The sequence below is a fragment of the Bos indicus genome, chromosome 28, assembly GCF_029378745.1.
Source record: "Bos indicus isolate NIAB-ARS_2022 breed Sahiwal x Tharparkar chromosome 28, NIAB-ARS_B.indTharparkar_mat_pri_1.0, whole genome shotgun sequence".
Lineage (NCBI taxonomy): Eukaryota > Metazoa > Chordata > Mammalia > Artiodactyla > Bovidae > Bos > Bos indicus.
The window spans coordinates 9,101,939-9,123,808 of NC_091787.1; the positions used below are offsets into that span (position 1 = coordinate 9,101,939).

The window sequence follows — 21,870 nt, forward strand, 5'->3', positions numbered from 1 at the left end:
AACTGGCCATTTGCCACATGGATGGAACTTGAGGACACTGTGCTAAGTGAAATAACTCAGAGAAAGATAAAAACCGTATGATCTCACTTTCATGTATAGTCTGAACAGAAAACGACAACAAATCCAAGTTCATGAATACAGAGAACAAACTGTAAAGGATATTTGATTTTTTTTTTTTTTTTTTTTGCACTGCTGCTGCTGCTGCTGCTAAGTCGCTTCAGTCGTGTCCAACTCTGTGCGACCCCATAGACGGCAGCCCGCTAGGCTCCTCTGTCCCTGGGATTCTCCAGGCAAGAACACCGGAGTGGGTTGCCATTTCCTTTTCCAATGCATGAAAGTGAAAAGTGAAAGTGAAGTCACTCAGTCATGCCCGACTCTTAGCGACCCCATGGACTGGAGCCTACCAGGCTCCTTCGTCCATGGGATTTTCCAGGCAGGAGTACTGGAGTGGGGTGCCATTAGGTACAAAGTTCTAATGTTTTATAAAACACTTGTCTTTCTGCTTGTGTAAAATTTCTGTTCATATCTTTTGTTCATTTTTCTACTGGGTTGTCTTTTTCAATGTAGTAATCAATATTGCTTTTTCCCTATTCTATTTTAACCTCTGGAACGCACCATACTAGACCGTCTTATTTTATTCTTCATGTATCTTAAGCTCTCTATAACATTTACTATTCTGTTACCTTTCTGAGCTTCATTCTGAATAATTTATTTGCACTTTTTTCCATTCATTTATTCATTTATCCAACATATTTATTGAGGCCCTAACATAAGCCCTGCAATGTCCTTAGAAGAAAGAAAAGAAAAAAAAGACAAAAATCTCTTCCCTTCAGGTGTTAACATTTTCATAGGAGAGAAAAAAAATGCATGAGCAAAGTATAGAGTCTGTTAGATGATAATAAAGCAATATGAAGGAAAACTAGAAAATTGAGACAGGTGTTACAAAACTGGGACTGCTCATTTTTAAAGAGAGATAGGTACGAAAGGTCTCACTGAAGTTTCAGCCAAAGTTAAAGTGGGGAAGGAGCAAATCAAGCTTTTTTTTTTGAAGGGGGAGGGTGAAAAGAATTCCAGGCACTGAGAATACTAAATGCAAAGGCCCTGATGCAGTAAGGCCCAATGCCGCCCCAGAACAACAGGAAACAACAAGGAAGATTATCTAGCAGGGAAAAGGAGAACTGGGTCTTCCCAGGTGGCTCCTTGGTAAAGAATTCACCTTCCCAGCAGGAGACACAGGTTCAATATCTGTGTTGGGAAGTCCATGGAGTTGCAAAGAGTCGGACACAACTTAGCAACTAAACAATAACAAAAGGAGAATTAGGGGCCTATTATTAAAATATTGGCTTTTCTGAGTCAAATGTTTTCTCACACCAGCCAACTCTCCAACTCTCCAGCATCAACTGGGTGCCCAATTCAATTCTAATATTATCTGGAATTGGAGCAGAACCCACAGATTAAGGGTTCAGTCACACAGGACTGCTCCCACTTCAGACACCGGTCCAAGCCCTGGATCACCTGTACTGACTGGCTATAAACAGGGGTTCCCACAACTTCCTTCTCAGGTTTGATAATTTGCTAGAATGACTTACAGAACTCAGGAAAACACTTTACTTATGTTTACTGCAAAGGGTCCAACTCAAAAACAGACAAAAAGAGGAAATGCACAGGACAGGTATTGGGGGTGCACGTGCAGAACTTCCATGCCTCTGAGCTACCCTCCCAGAAAGTCTATGTGTTCACCAATCTAGGAGCTCATCAAAACCCATCAAAAACTCTCTTAAGAGTTTTTACAGAGCTCAAGCTACTTTACCCCTCTCCCAAACCTAGAGGTCAGTGGGAAGGGACAGAAGTTCTAATCCTCTAAGCACTTGGCCTTTTTGGACCAGGATCATCATCCTTAAGCTCTCTAGAGGTTCCCACCTAAGTCACCTCAACAGCATAAACTCAGGTATGACTGAAAGGAGCATTCCTATTTCTCAGTAAATTCCAAGGTTTTAGGAACGCTGTGCCAACAACAGGGGACAAACAGCAAGCATGTTTTTGTATTATACCACATTGAGTTACACAGGAAACCACTGAAAAATTTTAAAGCAGAGGCTTGAGAAACCTATATGCAGGTCAGGAAGCAACAGTTAGAACTGGACATGGAACAACAGACTGGTTCCAAATAGGAAAAGGAGTATGTCAAGGCTGTATACTGTCACCCTGCTTATTTAACTTCTACGCAGAGTACATAATGAGAAATGCTGGGCTGGAAGAAGCACAAGCTGGAATCAAGATTGCTGGGAGAAATATCAATAACCTCAGATATGCAGATGACACCACCCTTATGGCAGAAAGTGGAGAGGAACTGAAAAGCCTCTTGATGAAAGTGAAAGTGGAGAGTGAAAAAGTTGGCTTAAAGCTCAACATCAGAAAACTAAGATCATGGCATCTGGTTCCATGACTTCATGGGAAACAGATGGGGAAACAATGGAAACAGTGTCAGACTTTATTTTTTGGGGGCTCCAAAATCACTGCAGATGGTGACTGCAGCCATGAAATTAAAAGACGCTTACTCCTTGGAAGGAAAGTTATGAACAACCTAGATAGCATATTGAAAAGCAGAGACATTACTTTGCCAACAAAGGTCCATCTAGTCAAGGCTATGGTTTTTCCTGTGGTCATGTATGGATGCGAGAGTTGGACTGTGAAGAAAGCTGAGCGCCGAAGAATTGATGCTTTTGAACTGTGGTGTTGGAGAAGACTCTTGAGAGTTCCTTGGACCGCAAGGAGATCCAACTAGTCCATTCTGAAGGAGATCAGCCCTGGGATTTCTTTGGAAGGAATACTAAAGCTGAAACCCTAGTACTTTGGTCACCTCATGCGAAGAGTTGACCCAATGGAAAAGACTCTGATGCTGGGAGGGATTGGGGGTGGGAGGAGAAGGGGACGACAGAGGATGAGATGGCTGAATGGCATCACTGACTCGATGGACGTGAGTCTGAGTGAACTCCGGGAATTGGTAATGGACAGGGAAGCCTGGCGTGCTGCGATTCATGGGGTCGCAAAGAGTCGGACACGACTGAGTGACTGAACTGAACTGAACTGAAAGGAATATGGAGTAGTACAAGGTGAGGATGAAGGGTTTCTCTTTTATATTGTATGATCATGGAAGGTGACAATTTAGGTAAGTGAACACGGCAGGTAACATGACACTTAAGCAGAAACCTAAGAAAGTGAGCGAGCGAACCATATGAATACATGAGAAGTGTGTTAGCTATGTAGAGGAAACTGCAGGTCCAAGGGACTCAAAGCAAGAGGATATTTGCCATCTTTGAGGGATAGCAAGGAGGTCAGTGTGGCTATAGCATATGTTTAAGGGGGAGGAGACAGTGAGAAGAACAGATTTGAGGGGGATAAAGTCAGGAATTTAGTTCTTAATACATCAAATTTGTGATACCTATTAATATCTAAGTGGAAACACTGAAAAAGTAGTTAGATATATGGATCTAGAGCTGAGAATCCTAGACTAGAGATTCTGAGATATAGATACTAAATACCATAAGAAAGTGAAAGTGAAAGTGAAGTCCTGTCCGACTCTTTGCAACCCCATGGACTGTAGCCCACCAACCTCCATGGGACTCTCCAGGCAAGAGTACTGGAGTGGGTTGCCATTTCCTTCTCCAGGGGTCTTCCCAACCCAGGGATTGAACCCGGGTCTCCTGAATTCCAGGTATTTAAAGCCAAGAGACTAAAAGATGGCCAAGGTGGAGAGAAGAGAGAGTGTAAGATTTGAACCTTGAGGTTCAAACAATTAGGAACAAGCAAGGGATTCTAATAAAGACTGGCCTGCAGAAAGGAAAGAAATCAGAAAAATATACTATCTTGGAAGTAAAAAAAAAAAAAGAAAAAACAAAAGTATGTCAAAGACAGTGAGTGATGAGCTATGAAAAAAGTCTGCAAAATAGTTTTTAAATCTTAGGTTTAGCAAAAAAATCACTTTAGCAGCAAGAAAGACATTAGTGATTTTGACAAGAGCCATTTTGGAGAAGTAGTAGAGGCAAAAGTCAGACTGAAATGGGCTAAATGATCAGAATAGGAAAGATAAAGATAACTCTTTTGAGGGGTTTCTCTATAGAAAAGAGAAAAACTAAGCAGAGTCATAAGAGATGAGTGGGTCAAGAGAGAACTTTAAAATCGTAGAATTAACAGCATGTTTTATGATGACAGTAACAGGCTCAGTGGTAAAGAATCCGCCTGCCAATACAGGAGACTCAGGTTTGATAACTGAATTGGGAAGATCCCCTGGAAAAGGAAATGTCAATCCACTCCAGTATTCTTGCCTGAGAAATCCCATGAACAGAGGAGCCTGGTGGGCTATATAGCCCATGGGATCACAAAAAGAGTCAAGACATGACTTAGCAACAACAACAGTCCATTAGAGAAGGGGAAAAAAAAAAAATCAATGAACCAGAAGAGAAAAGGAAAATTTGCTGGAGCCATGTCCTTGAACTGGAAAGAAGGAATGGGACCAAAATGCAAGTGGAGGGATTGGTCTCTGATAAGAGTACTAACAGTTTATGATAATCTACAGAAGTCAAAATATGTGGGTCAGAGACTAGTAGGTGGACAGATGTGGATTATTCTGATTATTCCAATTTAGTAAAATATAAAGCTAAGAGTTAAGATCAAAAGAAGGTATTGGGAGATTAAAGGAAAAAAAGGACATAAAATGGTTTTTCAATTCAATAATCATTTTTTTCTGCTGGATATAATCAACCACTTCATCCATCAAGTTGTTAATTTGATTTCTAAAACTTCTATTTCATTATGTTTTGAACTTTGGGGCCATTCTTTAAAATTTCTTGTTCTTTTTCATACTTTTAAGTCTTTATATTTAAACATGTGAAAGTGTTAGTTGCTCACTCCTGAGTTAGATAGTTAGTTAGTCTGACTCTTTGTGACCCCATGGAATGCTGGGCTGGATGAAGCACAAGCTGGAATTATGACTGCCAGGAGAAATATCAATAACTTCAGATATGCAGATGACACCACCTTTATGACAGAAAGTGAAGAAGAACTAAAGAACCTCTTGTTGAAAGTGAAAGAGAAGAGTGAAAAAGTTGGCTTAAAACTCAACATTCAGAAAACTAAGATCATGGCATCCGGTCCCATCACTTCATGGCAAATAGATGGAGAACCAATGCAAACAGGGACAGACTTTATTTTTCTGAGCTCCAAAATCACTGCAGATGGTGACTGCAGCCATGAAATTAAAAGACACTTACTCCTTCAAAGAAAAGCTATGACCAAAGTAGATAGCATATTAAAAAGAGACACATTACTTTGCTGACAAAAGTAAATCTAGTCAAAGCTATGGTTTTTTCCAGTAGTCATGTACGGATGTGACAGTTGGACCATAAAAGAAAGCTGAGTGCTGAAGAATTGATGCTATTCAACTGTGGTGTTGGAGAAGATCCTTGAGAGTTCCTTGGGCTGCAAGGAGATCCAACCAGTCAATCTTAAAGGAAATCAGTCCTGAATGTTCATTGGAAGGACTGATGCTGAAGCTGAAACTCCAATACTTTGGCCACCTGATGCGAAGAACTGACTCATTGGAAAAGACCCTGATGCTGGGAAACATTGAAGGCAATAGGAGAAGGGGACGACAGAAGATGAGAAGGTTGGATGGCATCACCAATTCGAAGGACGTGAGTGTGAGCACACTCTGGAAGTTGGTGATGGACAGGGAAGCCTGGTGTGCTGCAGTCCATGGGGTCGCAAAGAGTCAGACACAACTGAGTGACTGAACTGAACTAGACTTAAGCCCACCAGACTCCTCTGTCCATGGAATTCTCTAGGAAAAAATACTTGAGTGGATAGCTGTTCCCTTCTCCAGGGGATCTTCCTGACCTAGGGATTGAACCCAGGTCTCCCTCATTGCAGGCAGATTCTTTACTGTCTGACACACCAGGGAAGCCCCATTTAAACATGGTGATTTTAAATAATACCTGATTATTTGAAAAAAATCTACACTTATTACAGACCTACTTCTATAATCTATATTTCTAAATATCGCATTCACGTTGCCTTTGTGTGTTCTGTGGTTTTTGACTATTAGCTTATTTTTCTTGACACTTCATCTTCAAAAATTCTTTAGGGCCTGTGTAGACAATGAATTCCTCCAGAGGGGATGGTAATGGTGGTAGTTTAATCACTAAGTCATGTCTGACTCTTTTGCAACCCCATGGACTGTAGACCGCCAGGTTCCTGGGTCATGGAATTTCCCAAGTCAGACTATTGGAGTGTGGCCATTTCCTTCTCCAGGGGATCTTCCTGTCCCAGGGATGAACCCATGTCTCCTACATCTCCTGTATCGGCAGGCAGATTCTTTACCACTGAGCCACCAGAGAAGCCCTCCAGAGGGGATGGATATTTGTTTTTACCTGTAAACTCAGAGCACACCAACCTGAGATTGCTACAAATTAAATTTTCCACTTGAAGATTTTCCCTTCACAGGTAGCATGAATTTGCCCTGTATAAGGACAGCTCATAGAAATTCTCAAGGCAGTTTTCCCCCTGCCTTCCCCTAGCATGTTTGTTCATTCTCCCCTTACTTGTGGTGGATTTCATTTCTCCTTATATTTAAGATGTAGCTCTTTGGAGCCCAAGCTTATGGTGAGGGCCCCTTTTACTTCCCTCTATTTGGGCAGACATGGGTTTTATTTCTTGTTTATGCCACTCCATGCAGTTGTCAGAGCAGAAGCTCAAGGTCTTCAGAGTTCAGAGGAAGTGGTCAGGGTAATGGCACTGAAGCAGCACTGAGTCTCAAAGTTCTGGCTTTCCATTTTGGAGGGTGGAGGAGGCTTTATATATTCCTTGATTTCTTGCCAGCTCAGAAATGCACTTAGAAAAAATTTAAAATCTGAAGTTACTTCTTTATAGGAAGATTAACTTGTTACCTCATTTGTATCCGCTACAATTTAAGTTTCTAGTGTTTTATCATACTCAAGGTTGGCCAAAAAGTTCATTCAAATAAACTTTTTGGCCAACCCAATACAAAGCACACTTGCATTTCATTTACAAGAACATGGGGTATGTGTTGCACAAATGCGTACTTGTGAACAGAAATATCCTTCAAAAAATTAATTCTTCCCTTTATTCTTTACTGATTTTCTTCCAAGTTAGTGAATGAAAGAGAAGAGAAAGAACTGGCTTAGTTCCACCTTTTTATTTTCCTGGGTCTCCCTCTACTTTATTTCTATACCATAAAGAAGCAAGCATACTGAGATGCAACTGTATAGACCAGAAAGATACTCTCCTTCACTTACTTAACTGTGGTATTAATCATGTAAGCTCTTTAAATGTCAGTTACCTCACTGTGTGAAAGATGTGTCAAATGAAATGAGACAATGTATTTTTAAACATGTTACAGATTAAAGTATGATTGAACACTATATGAGAAAGTATCACTGGAAACAAAAACCATATGTATTCAATTTTGAGGACTCTTTGGCACACGCTACCTTGAATATGCACAAATCCTTAACTGTTGAACTACATATATTCATTTGGACATAATGAAATTTAAATCATATATATTGATTTGGATATAATAACATTTAGAGTACATATGCAATTATAAAACATTAATACACATTAATTTGTGACAGAAACCTAAAATGAAGCTTCTAAATTGGTGAGAAAGTATACAATTAAAATATACTATCTAAAAAGAAAGAGAAAATGAGAAAAAAAAAACTTTAGAAAAATATCTAAATGTAAACTCTACTCAAAAAGAAACAGCCCACTAATAACTAGAAAATAACTTTATCAAAGACAATTTAGAAAATATACTTTTTATAAGTCTGGTAGATTGCCACTATCTATTTCAAGTGTTTCCAAGTGGTGTTGTAAGATAGCTAAAACGATAACTACATTAGTTACTTGCAAACCTGGTTTAAAATACTGATTCCTGGATCACATCCAGATCCATTAAATCAGAACAGTTGGTAATGGGTCCAGAGAATGTGCATTTTTAACATCCCACCCTCCCAAACTAAAAGTCCTCCCCTTTTATTATTCATTTAGAAAATATTCACACAGGGAGAGAAACTGAGTATTCAGGCATTCTGGAGTTCAGAACACCTTAGGGTCATGAAAAAAAGTGTCTGAATAAAGTCAGAAAAACATGTTTGCACTGTTACCGTCATCAGTTCAGTTCAGTTCAGTCGCTCAGTCGTGTCCAACTCTTTGCGACCCCATGAATCGCAGCATGCTAGGCCTCCCTGTCCATCACCAACTCCCGGAGTTCACTCAAACTCACGTCCATCGAGTCAGTGATGCCATCTAGCCATCTCATCCTCTGTCATCCCCTTCTCCTCCTGCCCCCAATGCCTCCCAGCATCAGGGTCTTTTCCAATGAATCAACTCTTCGCATCAGGTGGCCAAAGTATTGGAGTTTCAGCTTTAGCATCAGTCCTTCCAATGAACACCCAGGACTGAGCTCCTTTAGAATGGACTGGTTGGATCTCCCTCCAACACCACAGTTCAAAAGCATCAATTCTTCGGCACTCAGCTTTCTTCACAGTCCAACTCTCACATCCATACATGACCACAGGAAAAACCATAGCCTTGACTAGACGGACCTTTGTTGGCAAAATAATATCTCTGCTTTTGAATATGCTATCTAGGTTGGTCATAACTTTCATTCCAAGGAGTAAGCATCTTTTAATTTCATGGTTGCAGTCACCATCTGCAGTGATTTTGGAGCCCCCAAAAATAAAGTCTGACACTGTTTCCACTGTTTCCCATCTAGTTCCCATGAAGTTATGGGACCAGATGCCATGATCTTAGTTTTCTGAATGTTGAGCTTTAAGCCAATTTTTTTCACTCTCCTCTTTTACTTTCACGAAGAGGCTTTTTAGTTCCTCTTCACTTTCTGCCATAAGGGTAGTGTCATCTGCATATCTGAGGTTATTGCTATTTCTCCCGGCAGTCTTGATTCCAGCTTGTGCTTCTTCCAGCCCAGCGTTTCTCATGATGTACTCTGTATATAAGTTAAACAAGCAGGGTGACAATATACAGCCTTGACGAACTCCTTTTCCTATCTGGAACCAGTCCATTGTTCTGTGTCTGGTTCTAACTGTTGCTTCCCGACCTGCATACAGGTTTCTCAAGAGGCAGGTCAGGTGGTCTGGTATCCCCATCTCTTTCAGAATTTTCCACAGTTTATTGTGATCCACGCAGTCAAAGGCTTTGGCATAGTCAATGAAGCAGAAATAGTGTTTTTCTGGAACTCTCTTGCTTTTTTGATGATCCAACGGATGTTGGCAATTTGATCTCTGGTTCCTCTGCCTTTTCTAAAACCAGCTCGAACATCTGGAAGTTCACGGTTCATGTATTGCTGAAGCCTGGCTTGGAGAATTTTGAGCATTACTTTACTAGCATGTGCTGCTGCTGCTGCTGCTGCTGCTGCTGCTAAGTCGCTTCAGTCATGTCCGACTCTGTGCGACCCCGTAGACGGCAGCCTACCAGGCTCCCCCGTCCCTGGGATTCTCCAGGTAAGAACACTGGAGTGGGTTGTCGTTTCCTTCTCCAATGCATGAAAGTGAAAAGTGAAAAGGGAAGTCGCTCAGTCGTGTCCGACTCTTAGCGACCCCATGGACTGCAAACTAGCAGGCTGCTCTGCCCATGGGATTTTCCAGGCAAGAGTTACCTTCAATTTGACTTAACCATCAGCACTAATTGCTTCAAACCATGTCTCCCCTCATCATCTGGCCACATGAGACACCTTTTCTTGTTTTTTTGGTTTTTTTTTAGCTCTTAGTAGTTTTGCCACTCTGCAGCAGGTGCAGACTAGACAGCACCTGGCAGAAGCCTATTCAAATTCTACTGTATATAAAAAAAGAAGCCTTTATTAAGGCAAAAGACCCTGGGAAGCTATTGAGAACCAGCGTATTGAGAACCCTTCTGTAAGCTACGCCTCACAAAGAACCCCCAAACTCTAATTTATCGGCCATCACTCACTGCTGAGGGAGCCACAAGGTCAGACACGGGCCCCCCTCTGGTACTTGAGCTCACCTGGCGACGCCACTCAGCAGACGGAGTACAAGCTGGGTAAAAATACAACGGTCCTGAGAGAGGCGAGGGACTCTCTAGTCCAAAAGTCAAGGAAGTTCAGACTTGTCCCCCTCGCGATCGACTTGGCTTCTGCAGGGCCGCTGGGTCTGTCACCTACTCCCCACCTGCCCCCCACCCATCCCCTGAGTTCCCCGCGAGGAGGGCTTCCCCTTTTCTCTGCGTGCTCTCATCCCAGAACAGCCGCAGAGGTTTTCATCCCCGTCCCATCTCCCGCCACACTCGGAACCGCTTAAACATCGGAAAGATAAAAACGAAAACACCTCAGGGGACCGTCACCATCTTCCTCTTTTTCCTGCCATCACCCCGTATCGCCACCCCTCACACCGCAAGCGGCTCGCAGGCGTTTCCTGGACTTGATGATCGGGGCTTCAGCCCCCCGGCTTTTCCGCTCGTCAGAAACCTCCCGGGGTTCCCTCCCCTGCCCGCCCGCGCCTCAGTCGCGGCCCGGTCGCCGCCTCCACCGCCGGCGTTCGGCCGGGGGTCCCCGCACCGCCATCACTCCGGCTTACCTGGGCCTCGACGACGCTCGGGAGGAAGCTCAGGGTGACGAGAAGCTGCACCGCGGCCGCCGCCCCCTGCCCTGCGCCGGCCCGCCGGACCCCCGGGCTCATGCTGACCTCTCCCCCCGCCGCGGCCGGCCGGGCCCCTCGGGGCCGGGAAACGGCGGGCAGCCCGGGCGACGACCCAAGAGGACGGTTCCCGGCGGCCGAGAGACTCCAGGGTCAGAGGTCTGCACGCCAGTCCAGTGGCGGAGGACGCTCTCCCAGCCGCCCGGCAGCTGTGAGTGAGGTTGACGAGTCGAGCGCCCCCACTTCATCCCCTAGGCGGCCCCGCCCCCGGCTTCCCCTGCGCCCGGCCACGCCCCCCCCCTCCGAGCGCGAGGCCTTGTGGGAGTTGTGGTCCAGTTGGCCCGGTGGGCGCCGGCGGCCGGAAGGCGGGGCCGGCGGAGGGGGTAACTGGAGAGCTACAGCCGCGGAGACCGCCCCGCCTCCCCGGAGCTCCACGGCGGCCAATGACGCGAGACCACGCGGGCCTTCAAAACAAGAGGCGGTGCTGGCGGGTGGAGAGGAACGCCCGCCCTTCCCGCGGACCGCCGGCCGCGCCCCCTCGCCTGGCAGTTGCTCTTGGAAACCCGGCGGGGGCCCCTCCCTCTGTCGTTGTCCCCTGACACCCGCACCGCCACGAGGCTTCAGGATTCGCCCACGATCTAGGCAAACGAAAAACAAGGGCTCTTCGACTTTCAATGTCTGGCGCTTTCTTTGGCTCATCCACTTTTCTGTAGCCTCCCATCTATCGCCTGTGCTTAGATGAGCCATCTGAGACTTGTGGAGTTGGCTTGGGCTCCTCCATCTTACACGCCCCAGATGTGGATGTCGTCCTCTGGCTGGTCAGGCTCTGACTCCCTGGTCAAGCTTTGACTCCTGTGTTGACCCATACAAACATAATGAACGTTAAAGGATGGGAACAAACCCAGGTTTATATAAAGTCTGGCAATGGGGTTGAACTGGGAGTGATAACTGGGTTCAGCTCCCACCTCTAAAACATTCTATTTGCTTATGTGACTTTAGACAAGTTGCTTAACCTCTCTGAACCTCCGTTTGTCTGTCTCTAAAGTAAATACAAGCATACCCACTTCAAACATTGTTCTAGGATTGCATAAGATTTCATACATAAAGGGCTTAGTATGGTCCTAGAACAAAAGAAATGTTCAATAAATAGCTGCTATTCGTTTTATTAATAGTCTTGATTTCTGGTAAACTAGTAAGGCATCCCAGGGACGGGGGAGCCTGGTGGGCTGCCGTCTCTGGGGTTGCACAGAGTCGGACACCGGACACGACTGAAGCGTTGCAGCAACAGCAGTAAGGCATCACCTTAACGTGACCTTATAGTAACCTTGTAATGTGTAGGTTTCCTGTCACTTTTATAACAAATTACCACAGATTTAGTGACTTACAACAAATTTATCATCTTACAGTAATGGAGATGAGTTCAATTAATATAAGCAGGGCTACATTCTTTCTAGAGGCTTTCTCTAGGGGAAAAATATGTTTCCTTGCCTTTTCATTGGAAGGACTGATGCTGAAGCTGAAGTTCCAATCTTTGGCCACCTTTTTCGAAGAGCCAGCTCATTGGAAAAGACTCTGATACTGGAAAAGATTAAGGACAGGAGGAGAAGGGGGAGACAGGATGAGATGGTTGGATGGTATTGACTCAATGGACATGAGTGAGCAAACTCTGAGAAACAGTGAAGGACAGGGAAGCCTGGCGTGCTGAAGCCCACAGGTCTCAAGGAGTCGGACACGACTGAGTGACTGAGCAACAACAAAGAGGCCACCTACATTCCTTCGCTCATAACCACGCATCACGCAGTCAGATTTCACTCCCTCTGCTTCTGTTGTCACATGCTTTCTCTTTCTAACTCTAATTCTGTGCCTCTGTCTTGTAAAGGACCCTTGCAATTACTTTGGGCCCACCAGATAGTCCAAATAATCTTCCCAACTCAAAATCCTTAACATAATCACATTTGCAAAGTCCTTTTTGCCACATAGGGTAACATACTTAACAGGACCTGGGAACTAGGGTGTGAGCATCTTTGAGGGGGGGCATTAATCAGCCTTCATATAGTGCTTTATATCATATGAAGCACTTTCATAATTGGCTGGGCCTAGTGCAAAATGAAAATGCAAGGTCCTGGCTCAAAAAAATAGTAAGAATTTCAAGACAACAGCAGCAGAACATTAACACACAGGTCACATGCCCAGAAGTCAGCCCTGCTGTCCTTTTCTTCTTCAACACCTTTTTCTCCTGCCTCCAAACATGTCTAGTTCATCCCTGGCTTAAAAGCAAAAATAATTTTTACTTGATATGCTTGGAAGTTGTAACAGAGGTAAACTGAATGCACTAATTCCCTTTGGTTGTAAGCCACAAAAATCAGCTCTAGCTTAAAAAAAAAAAAACATTAAAGTTCAGCAAATTTTAAAAGTGTGGAATAGTTTTTAGTACGCAGGAAGATTTTGCTGCTCATACCTCAGGAAAGGAAAGTCCATCAGGATAGCATTCAGGGACTCCAAGTAGAGTCTTTTCTAGGACACTGACATTGGATTGAGCAACTCCAGTCATTTTAGTCTTTGTCCTGCCTATCAAAATTCAAATTTTTTCTGGAATTTACCTTGGGGAGAGGGAGCAAGCTATTTGATTGATAACTGCACAGTACTAAGTGGGATGTGCACAAGGTGATAACACAGATGAAGATTGACTGTTACTGCCTTCAGTCATTAATGGACGGGAAAAAAGATGCTGGTCAGACAAAACTGACAGCTGTCCCTTTCAGGAAGTCATGGATTTATTCAGGTACTCCCTTTGCACATACTTTTTTTTTTTTAACCTCAGCATGTATTCACACATTCATTAAATTATTCCAGACATCCTGAGCTTAGAACACCAAAAAAAAAAACCACCTCAGGACACTGGTAGCCCTGAAATAGCAACAATACGCCTTCTGTCACGAAGAGTCAGACAGGACTTAGTGACTGAACACCAACAATAACAACAAATGCCTTCTGTACTTTCTGTAATATTTTATCTATTAACACCATCTGGATTAGATGACCTTAATTACCTGGAGCGAAAGTGAAGAAGAACTGAAGAGCCTCTTGATGAAAGTGAAAGAGGAGAGTGAAAAAATTGGCTTAAAGCTCAACATTTAGAAATCTAAGATCATCACATCTGGTCCCATCACTTCATGGCAAATAGATGGAGAGACAGTGGAAACAGTGGCTGACTGTTTTCTGGGGGCTCCAAGGTCACTGCAGATGGTGATTGCAGCCATGAAATTAAAACACGCTTACTCCTTAGAAGGAAAGTTATGAACAACCTAGACAGCATATTCAAAAGCAGAGACATTACTTTGTCAACGAAGGTCCGTCTAGTCAAGGCTATGGTTTTTCCAGTAGTCATGTATGAATGTGCTGCTGCTGCTGCTGCTAAGTCGCTTCAGTCGTGTCCGACTCTGTGCGACCCCATAGACGGCAGCCCACCAGGCTCCCCCGTCCCTGGGATTCTCCAGGCAAGAATACTGGAGTGGGTTGCCATCTCCTTCTCCATGTATGGATGTGAGAGTTGGACTATAAAGAGGGCTGAGCACCGAAGAATTGATGCTTTTGAATTGTGGTGTTGGAGAAGACCCTTGAGAGTCCCTTGGATTGCAGGGAGATCCAACCAGTCCATCATCCTGGGTGTTCATTGGAAGGACTGATGTTGAAGCTGAAACTTCAATACTTTGGCCACCTGATGTGAAGAACTGACTCATTTGAAAAGACCTTGATGCTGGGAAAGATTGAGGGCAGGAAGAGAAGGGAATGACAGAGGATGAGATGGCTGGATGGCATCACCGACTCAATGGACATGGGTTTGAGTAGACTCCGAGATTTGGTGATGGACAAGGAGGCCTGGTGTGCTGTGGTTCATGGGGTCGCAAAGAGTCTGACACGACTGAGCGACTGAACTCAACTGAACTGAAGGTGTAGAAAAATTGACCACATTTCTCAAATGAAAATATTTCCAGACCTCCCAGATCTATTAATCTGAGAAGTGTCAGTCAGTACTACTCTCTCATTGCAAATAATGGCAATTTACAGTTGATTTGGCTGGGACAGATTATTGCAGGCAGTTACAGGAGAAGGCAATGGCAACCCACTCCAGTACCCTTGCCTGGGAAATCCCGTGGACAGAGGATCCTGGTAGGCTGCAGTCCATGTGGTCGCACAGTCAGACACGACTGAAGCGACTTAGCAGCAGCAGCAACAACCTGGAGGTACAATCTTCGTGTAGACTGTGATCCTACTAGGGTCGTCATGACTATGTTTCCCATGGTTCTTCATGGAACCAAACAATCAGCCATGGATGACCTGAGTGTGCTTCAGCTTTTTGAATGAATACTGTCAAAACGTGAGAAGTCAAGATAAATATTTATACTTGAAATGTTGTCACATTTACACCATATACAAAAATATGTTTATATTGGGTTGACCAAACTATTAGTTCAAGTTTTTCCATAACATCTTATGGGAAAACCCAAATGAAATTTTGGGCCAACCCAGTATTTATTGCAGATTTTGCTTTGCTTTCAAATACATCTCTCTGGACCCTTTTTTTCCCCCTCCCCCTACTTTTCACAGCATATCTCACTTCTGCTCTGAGAGGATGACCGAATTTTCTCATCTCTGTAGTCAGGAGTAAGACATTCAAACATTCATTCTGATAGTTCCTACCTAGCACATTAATTTTAGCGCCAACAATCTGCTGCTCTGTATTAGCTGCTCCTTTGAATACATATATTATAGACATCTAGAGGGTAAAGCTGTAGAGGACTTGATCTTCTTATACTCTGTTCTCTTTAATGGCTATCTCAGTTCCTATGAACAGTAATTGATAAACATTTGTTGATTGGTTAATATCAGTTAGGATCTTAATTTATCTTGGAGGACATCTATCTGAGAACCAGTTCTGTGTATGGTACCCCGAACTTTTCCTGTGGACAGATGGGAAGTGGCTTCCTTAGACCAGAACATTTCTGGTGAAGGCACTAAGATGAAACCTGCAGCTTTTCTTTAAGGCAATGAATTACACTTCTTTTAACAGAGGGTATTGGGGGACTAACAAAAAAACAAAGACAACTGAAGGAGTAATTGTCAGAGGACTGGTTGAGACAATTACCAGAAATCTACTGTCAAGTTCTGTTTTTTTCTCAAGCACTTTGAAATGTCCATAGCTAACCGTTGAAGCAAAGGCTTGAGAATTGTCTGGAGTAGATTATTGTAATGCTTAAGAGACTTTGTGAATTAACCAAATTGCACTAAGTATTTGCATTTCCAAGATATCATCAAATTGTGCTTCTTTGATGACTTTGTTTTTTTGGCTTGGTTAACTTGTGACTTCTAATGAAGGAGGAGATTGTTGATGAATGTTTCTAAATAAAAGTCAAGGTAATGGGGTGGAAATTTAATAACACCAGTAATTTTCACTCCTGATAGCAAGCTGAATTGTGATTAATGAACCTGCTGAGTAATGACAATCTGTTGTGTTTAAAGAACTGTATTTGTAAATGGTAATGCTGTGTTAACAACTGGCCATAGCATTTTTTAAAGTGAATTTCTACCTGTAATTTAGCTATAAAGAGAATTTTTGCTTGATGATAGGATTTCTAAATTTTACTGAGGGCATTTCCTCCCCTTTTCAATTTACAATAGAGATGAAAAGTACTAAAATAAAAGAACTTGGCTGCCCATGGCTTACCTAAAGCATTCATTGTTTTTCTTGAATATTTATTCAGCTGTGACACTTAAGTATTTTCACTTAACAGCTTGAACGCTGATAAACTTGAGTCAGAATTATTTCCATTTCTAAAGGAGTTTACATAGTGATATATGTAGTTTGGATAAAACTTTCTTTTATATAACGAACATTATGGTATTATGCTAGAAGTTCATATATTATGCGATCAGGGATTAAATGTAAATAACTGGGAAAACTAGAGTCATAATTCTGCTGATTTCACCCCCCCCCACTCTAATTTCTAGAATGCAAAAGACTGTATAATGACAAAGTCCTTTGTCACTTCCTGCACACTGTGTCTTCTATCCACTCTCCTATTCCAGTCCACTTCGCAAAGGGTCCAGGGCACACGACCGTGAAAGAATGTTTGCATAACGTAAAAATGAACACCCCAGGGAATAGAATGGGATACCAAGGTCAGAGATGGTGACTGCAGACAGGGAATGGCAGAGACGGTTCCAGGTGGTCATTCAGTGCCAGCTGGAGGTGTTTCTACATCGGCAGTGACTGAGTTCTTTCCTCCTGTCGATCTGTGCCACCAGTCATTGGGAACCTCAAGAAGTTTAGTTTCTTCAAATTCAGTGCTTTTACCTGAGTCCAATCAAGCATATATTATATATGGAGTTCAGTCAGCTGCTTCATCTTTGTGCTGCTGCTTCTCCAGTGGTCACATTCCCACTTCCTCTCGCCATCCCTCCTGACCTACTGTCTCCCTTCCACAACCCCTTCCCCCAGTAGAGTCTGGTTTTGATTGTCCAGTCTCAGTTGGGCAGGAATCTGAACTCCATCATTCTCACCTATTGGCCAACACCTTGACTCAGATTTAGATCCCATTTGGCCTTAACAGAATCACATAGTTGCTGGTTTCTTGTGTATTATTTCCTTTGTTCTATGTAGGAACGTTTCTGTTTATTTGTTTGCTTTCTTTGTCATGCCATGCATCGCATATGGGATCTTAGCTCCTCAACCAGGGATTGAGCCTATGCCCTTGCAGTGTGAACTCAGAGCCCTAACCACTGAACTGCCAGGGAACTCTTTAGTTTTTGTTTGTTAATGATGTATAGTTGATTTACAATATTTTATTGGTTTTGGGTGTAAAATATAGTGATTCCATTTTTAAAATAAATTATACTCCATTTTAAACTCCGGGAGTTGGTGATGGACAGGCAGGCCTGGCGTGCTGCGATTCATGGGGTCACAAAGAGTCGGACATGACTGAGTGACTGAACTGAACTGATACTCCATTTAAAGTTATTATAAGACATTGGCTATATCCCCTGTGCTGTACAATATATCCTTGTAGCTTGTTTATTTTTTATATTCTCTCATATATACACATTCAGTATTCCCTTCCACTTGAGCAAGACGACCAACATTTAGAATGTTACCTAAAATATTCTGTTCTCACCCTGCACCGTGCTGCCCTGCCAGCTCCTGTTCCCAGCCTGAGGCCCAGTCCCCTTTGCCCGCATTCACCACTCCTTGCAGAAACAGAAACGCTACCAGCATGTCCAACAAGCTGCTTTACAAAGCCACTGACTTCAGCCTGGCTGCCTGGGGACGCAAAGCCCTGGACCTCGCAGAGAATGAGATGCCAGGCCTGATGCGCATGCAGGAGATGTACTCTGCCTCCAAGTCACTGAAGGGCGCCATGTTGCTATCTGCCTGCACATTACCATGGAGACAGCTGTCCTTGGTGAGACCCACATCGGCCTGGGTGGTGAGGTGCAGTGGTCCAGCTGCGATATCTTCTCTGCCCAGGACCACACAACAGCTGCCATTGCCAAGGCTGGCATTCCATGCCCAGAAGAGTGACATGGATGAGGAGTAACTGTGGTGCATCCAGCAGACACTGTGCTTCAGGGATGTGCCCTTCAACATGATGCTGGGCAATGGTGCTAACCTCACCAACAGCATCCGCACCGAGTACCCGCAGCCCCAGTCTGACATCTGAGGCATCTCTGAAGAGACCACAGTGTGGGTCCACAACCTGTATAAAAGGATGATCAATGGATCCTGAAGGTGCCTGCTGTCAGTGTCAACGACTCCTGACATGATGAATGCGGGCAAGATGGCGGTGGTAGTGGGCTGTGGCAACAAGGGCAATGGCTGTGCCCAGGCCCTAAGGGATTTCAGGGCCCGATTCATCATAGGAGAGATGAATTCCATCAATGTGCTTTAGGCTGCCATGGAGGGGTGTGAGGTGACCATCATGGATGAGACCCCTCAGGAGGGCAGCATTTTGTCACCACCATTGGCTGTACCAAGCTCATCCGTCAACCCACGCTTTGAACAGATGAAAGATGATGTCACTGTGTGTAAATCAGATGCTTTAACGTGGAGATTGATATCAAGTGCCTGAATGAGAGTACTGTGGAGAAGGCAAACATCAAGCCCCAGGTGGACTGTACTTGTTGAATAATGGGCACTGATCATAGGGCTGGCCAAGGGCCAGCTGGTCCACCGGGACTGCACCATGGGCCATCCCAGCTTCATGATGAGCGACTCCTTCACCAACCAGGTGCTGGCGAAGACTGAGCTGTAGACCCACCCAGATAAACACCCTGTGGAGGTCTACTTCCTGCCCAAGAACCTGGACAAAGCAGTGGCTGAAGCCCCCCTGGGCAAGCTGAATGTGAAGCTGACCAAGCTGACTGAGAAGCAGGCCCATACCTGGGCGTGTCCCATGATGGCCCCTTCCAGCCTGACCACTAAGAACCAAGCCTGCCCTTTGCCTGCCAGTTGCTGTCCTTACCTGGGTCCCACCGCTCCTGCAAGCATGCTCAGTCTCTCAGTCCCATCTGACTCTTGGCGACCCCATGGACTGTAGCCTTCCAGACTCTTCTCTCCATAGGATTTTCCAGGCAAGAATACTGGAGTGGGTGGCCATTTCCTCTTCCAAGGGATCTTCCCGACCCAGGGATGGAACCCACATCTCTGGCATCTCCTGCATTGGCAGGTGGAGTCTTTACCACTGAGCCACCTGGGAAGCCCCCCACCTCTCTTCCCCAAGAGCAAAAACACCACCACCTTTGAAATTGGTTTGATAATGTCCCCCGTCGACTCCCTGGGGCTAGTCACTCAGTCTTTGGCCTCTGCTTCATTCCTCATGCTGTCCCAAGTGTAGGGGTGGGAATTGAAAAGTCCTCCCTCAAGCCCTGGTCATGATGGAGGTACATAGGAGTTACCCACAGGGAAAGAGCCTTGAACTCAGGGGTTTTTGAACTGCTCACTCAATCAGTCCTTCCTGAGGCTGGAAGTTGGCAGTGGTAGGCACAAAGCCCATGCACTTTACCATCCAGGCCCTCACTTGGCCTGTGGACTTTATACCCATGTTCTTGATGACAAGTTCATTGGTTCCTCAGCCCATGATAAGGAAGAAGGGGATTTGTCAAAGGGTGGGGAGGAACTGTTGGAGTTTGAGGCTCCTGAGAGCCTAGCTTAGTGCTTGGCATTCTCTTCAACCTCAGAGCAAAGAGACTGGTACTTTTAGTCCCTATTTTACAGGGGTTGGAATATACTGTTAAGCGAGAGAGGACAAGAAAAGTGACAGCCAGAGGTTCAGAGGAGCCAGAGACACTTAAAAGCACATTGTAACTTGATAATTCCCTTCACAACTCTGGGTCAAAAAGAGATTCATGTGGTTTATAATGATAAAATTGAGCAAGAAAGTGGGTTAATAAAAATTTGGTGCCTAAAAAAAAAAAAAAGACTTCCTGGTGGTTCAGTAGTTGAAGTCCACTTGCCAACGCTGGGGATGAGTTCCATCCCTGCTTCTGGAAGATTCCACATGCTGTGGGGCAGCTGGGCAACTAAGCACGTGCTCCGCAACAAGAGAAGCCACCACAACGAGAAGCCCAAGCACTGCAACCAGAGAGTGGTTCCTGCTTGCTGCAACTAGAGAAAGCCCAGGCACAGCAACAAAGACCCAAGGCAGCCAAAAAGGTAAAAAAAATTTTTTTTTCTTTTTTAATTAAACAAAAGCTCCATACACTTTTCTGGGGAAAAGATGAGAATAACACGTACTCTACAAGGCACTCTAAGTACCCCTCACCCAATACCTGTTAGGATTGGAATCCCAGTGGGATTCTTATTGTTTGTGACAATTGTCTTAGACACCCACAGAGGCAGGATGAGCCATCACACTAAACTGCATTCCAGGGGTTCTCCCAGCCCCCAAGAATGAAACAGGTCATTTATGCCTCTCCTTTCTTCCATGACTTTCCATCATGCTGTATAATAAAATCAACTGGCTATTTCTTAGAAAATACTACCTATTTTCACTAGCCTGACGTTGCCACCAGGTTATAAAACCATCAGAAGACCCAGAGAAAATATCCAGTTATCCCAGAGATTACTTTGCAATTACTTGAGAGAATCTTTCTGCCCAGTTTTCAGGTTCTGCCTTAAAAAAAAAAGTCTGAAAATCTAATACTCCTCATCTATGGGGCTTTTCTCAGACATCCCTAAGTTTGTCATACAACTAAATTTGAGTGATTCTTCACTGTACAAAATAATTTAACAAAGAAGTAAATGCCTTCACTATAGTTTTTAATTGCCATTGGTAACAGTTTTTTTAAAATGACTCCAACATTTTTTGATAGACTTTATTTTTAGAGTTGTTTTAAGTTTACAGCAAAACTGAGCAGAAAATACCCCTTAACTTACACCCCTGCCCTGTACAAGGACAGGCTCCCTTTCTATCAACATCCCCCAACACAGAGGTACCTGTGTTACAATCAATGAATCAATACAGACACATTATTATTGCCCCAAATCCATAGTTTATATTAGGGTTTATTCTTTGTGTTCTTCATATAGAATGTAGTTTTGATAAGCGTATATTGACATCCTTAGGGTATCATACAGAAGTGTTCCGGGGCTTCCCTGGTGGCTCAGTGGTAAAGAATCTGCCTGCGATGCAGGCGACTCAGGTTCAATACCTGGGTCAGGAGGATCCCCTGGAGGAGGGCATGGCAATCCACCCCAGTATTCTTGCCTGGAGAATCCCATGGATAGAGGAGCCTGGTGAGCTACAGTCCATAGGGCCTCAGAGAGTTGGACACAGCTGAAGTAACTGAGCACACACACACAGAAGAGTCCCATTGCTCTTAAAATTCCCTGTGCTCCACCTATTCATCCCTCTCTCCCAAGTGAAATAATTTTTTAGTAAACTTACTATCCTGAGGTTTATATAAAAAATGGAAAACATTATTTCAGCTGGAATTAATGCTAACCACATCGATTAAAGCAAAAATAAAACATCAACTTCATTAACCTGAAATGATTTCACCCTGTCTGTATTATGTGTATTTAAGAGGAAAAAGGATGCATAGTTTTGTCCAGTTATCTTATCAAACATTAATTGATTATGAACTAAATCTTCTGACCAAAATGATGACCCAGGAAGGG

The 21,870-nt window shown here is 44.0% G+C and overlaps 1 protein-coding gene and 1 pseudogene across 8 annotated transcripts in view; one reads left to right on the plus strand and one right to left on the minus strand.

The window, feature by feature from the left end:
* Positions 1–10,946, minus strand: part of ERO1B (endoplasmic reticulum oxidoreductase 1 beta) — a 72,221-nt gene extending 61,275 nt beyond the window's left edge. For 3 of the 8 annotated variants that reach the window (XM_070782302.1, XM_070782301.1, XM_070782300.1), the window contains exon 1: positions 10,635–10,946. In XM_070782302.1, the coding sequence (XP_070638403.1) occupies positions 10,635–10,736 (102 nt within the window). In that variant the 5' untranslated portion in view covers positions 10,737–10,946. The remainder of the gene's footprint in view (positions 1–10,634) is intronic. The other 5 variants (XM_070782296.1, XM_070782297.1, XM_070782295.1 and 2 more) reach the window with 2 other exon arrangements.
* Positions 10,947–17,965: 7,019 nt separating this feature from the next.
* Positions 17,966–19,173, plus strand: LOC109553669 (adenosylhomocysteinase pseudogene; annotated as a pseudogene).
* The last annotated feature ends 2,697 nt before the right edge of the window (positions 19,174–21,870 follow it).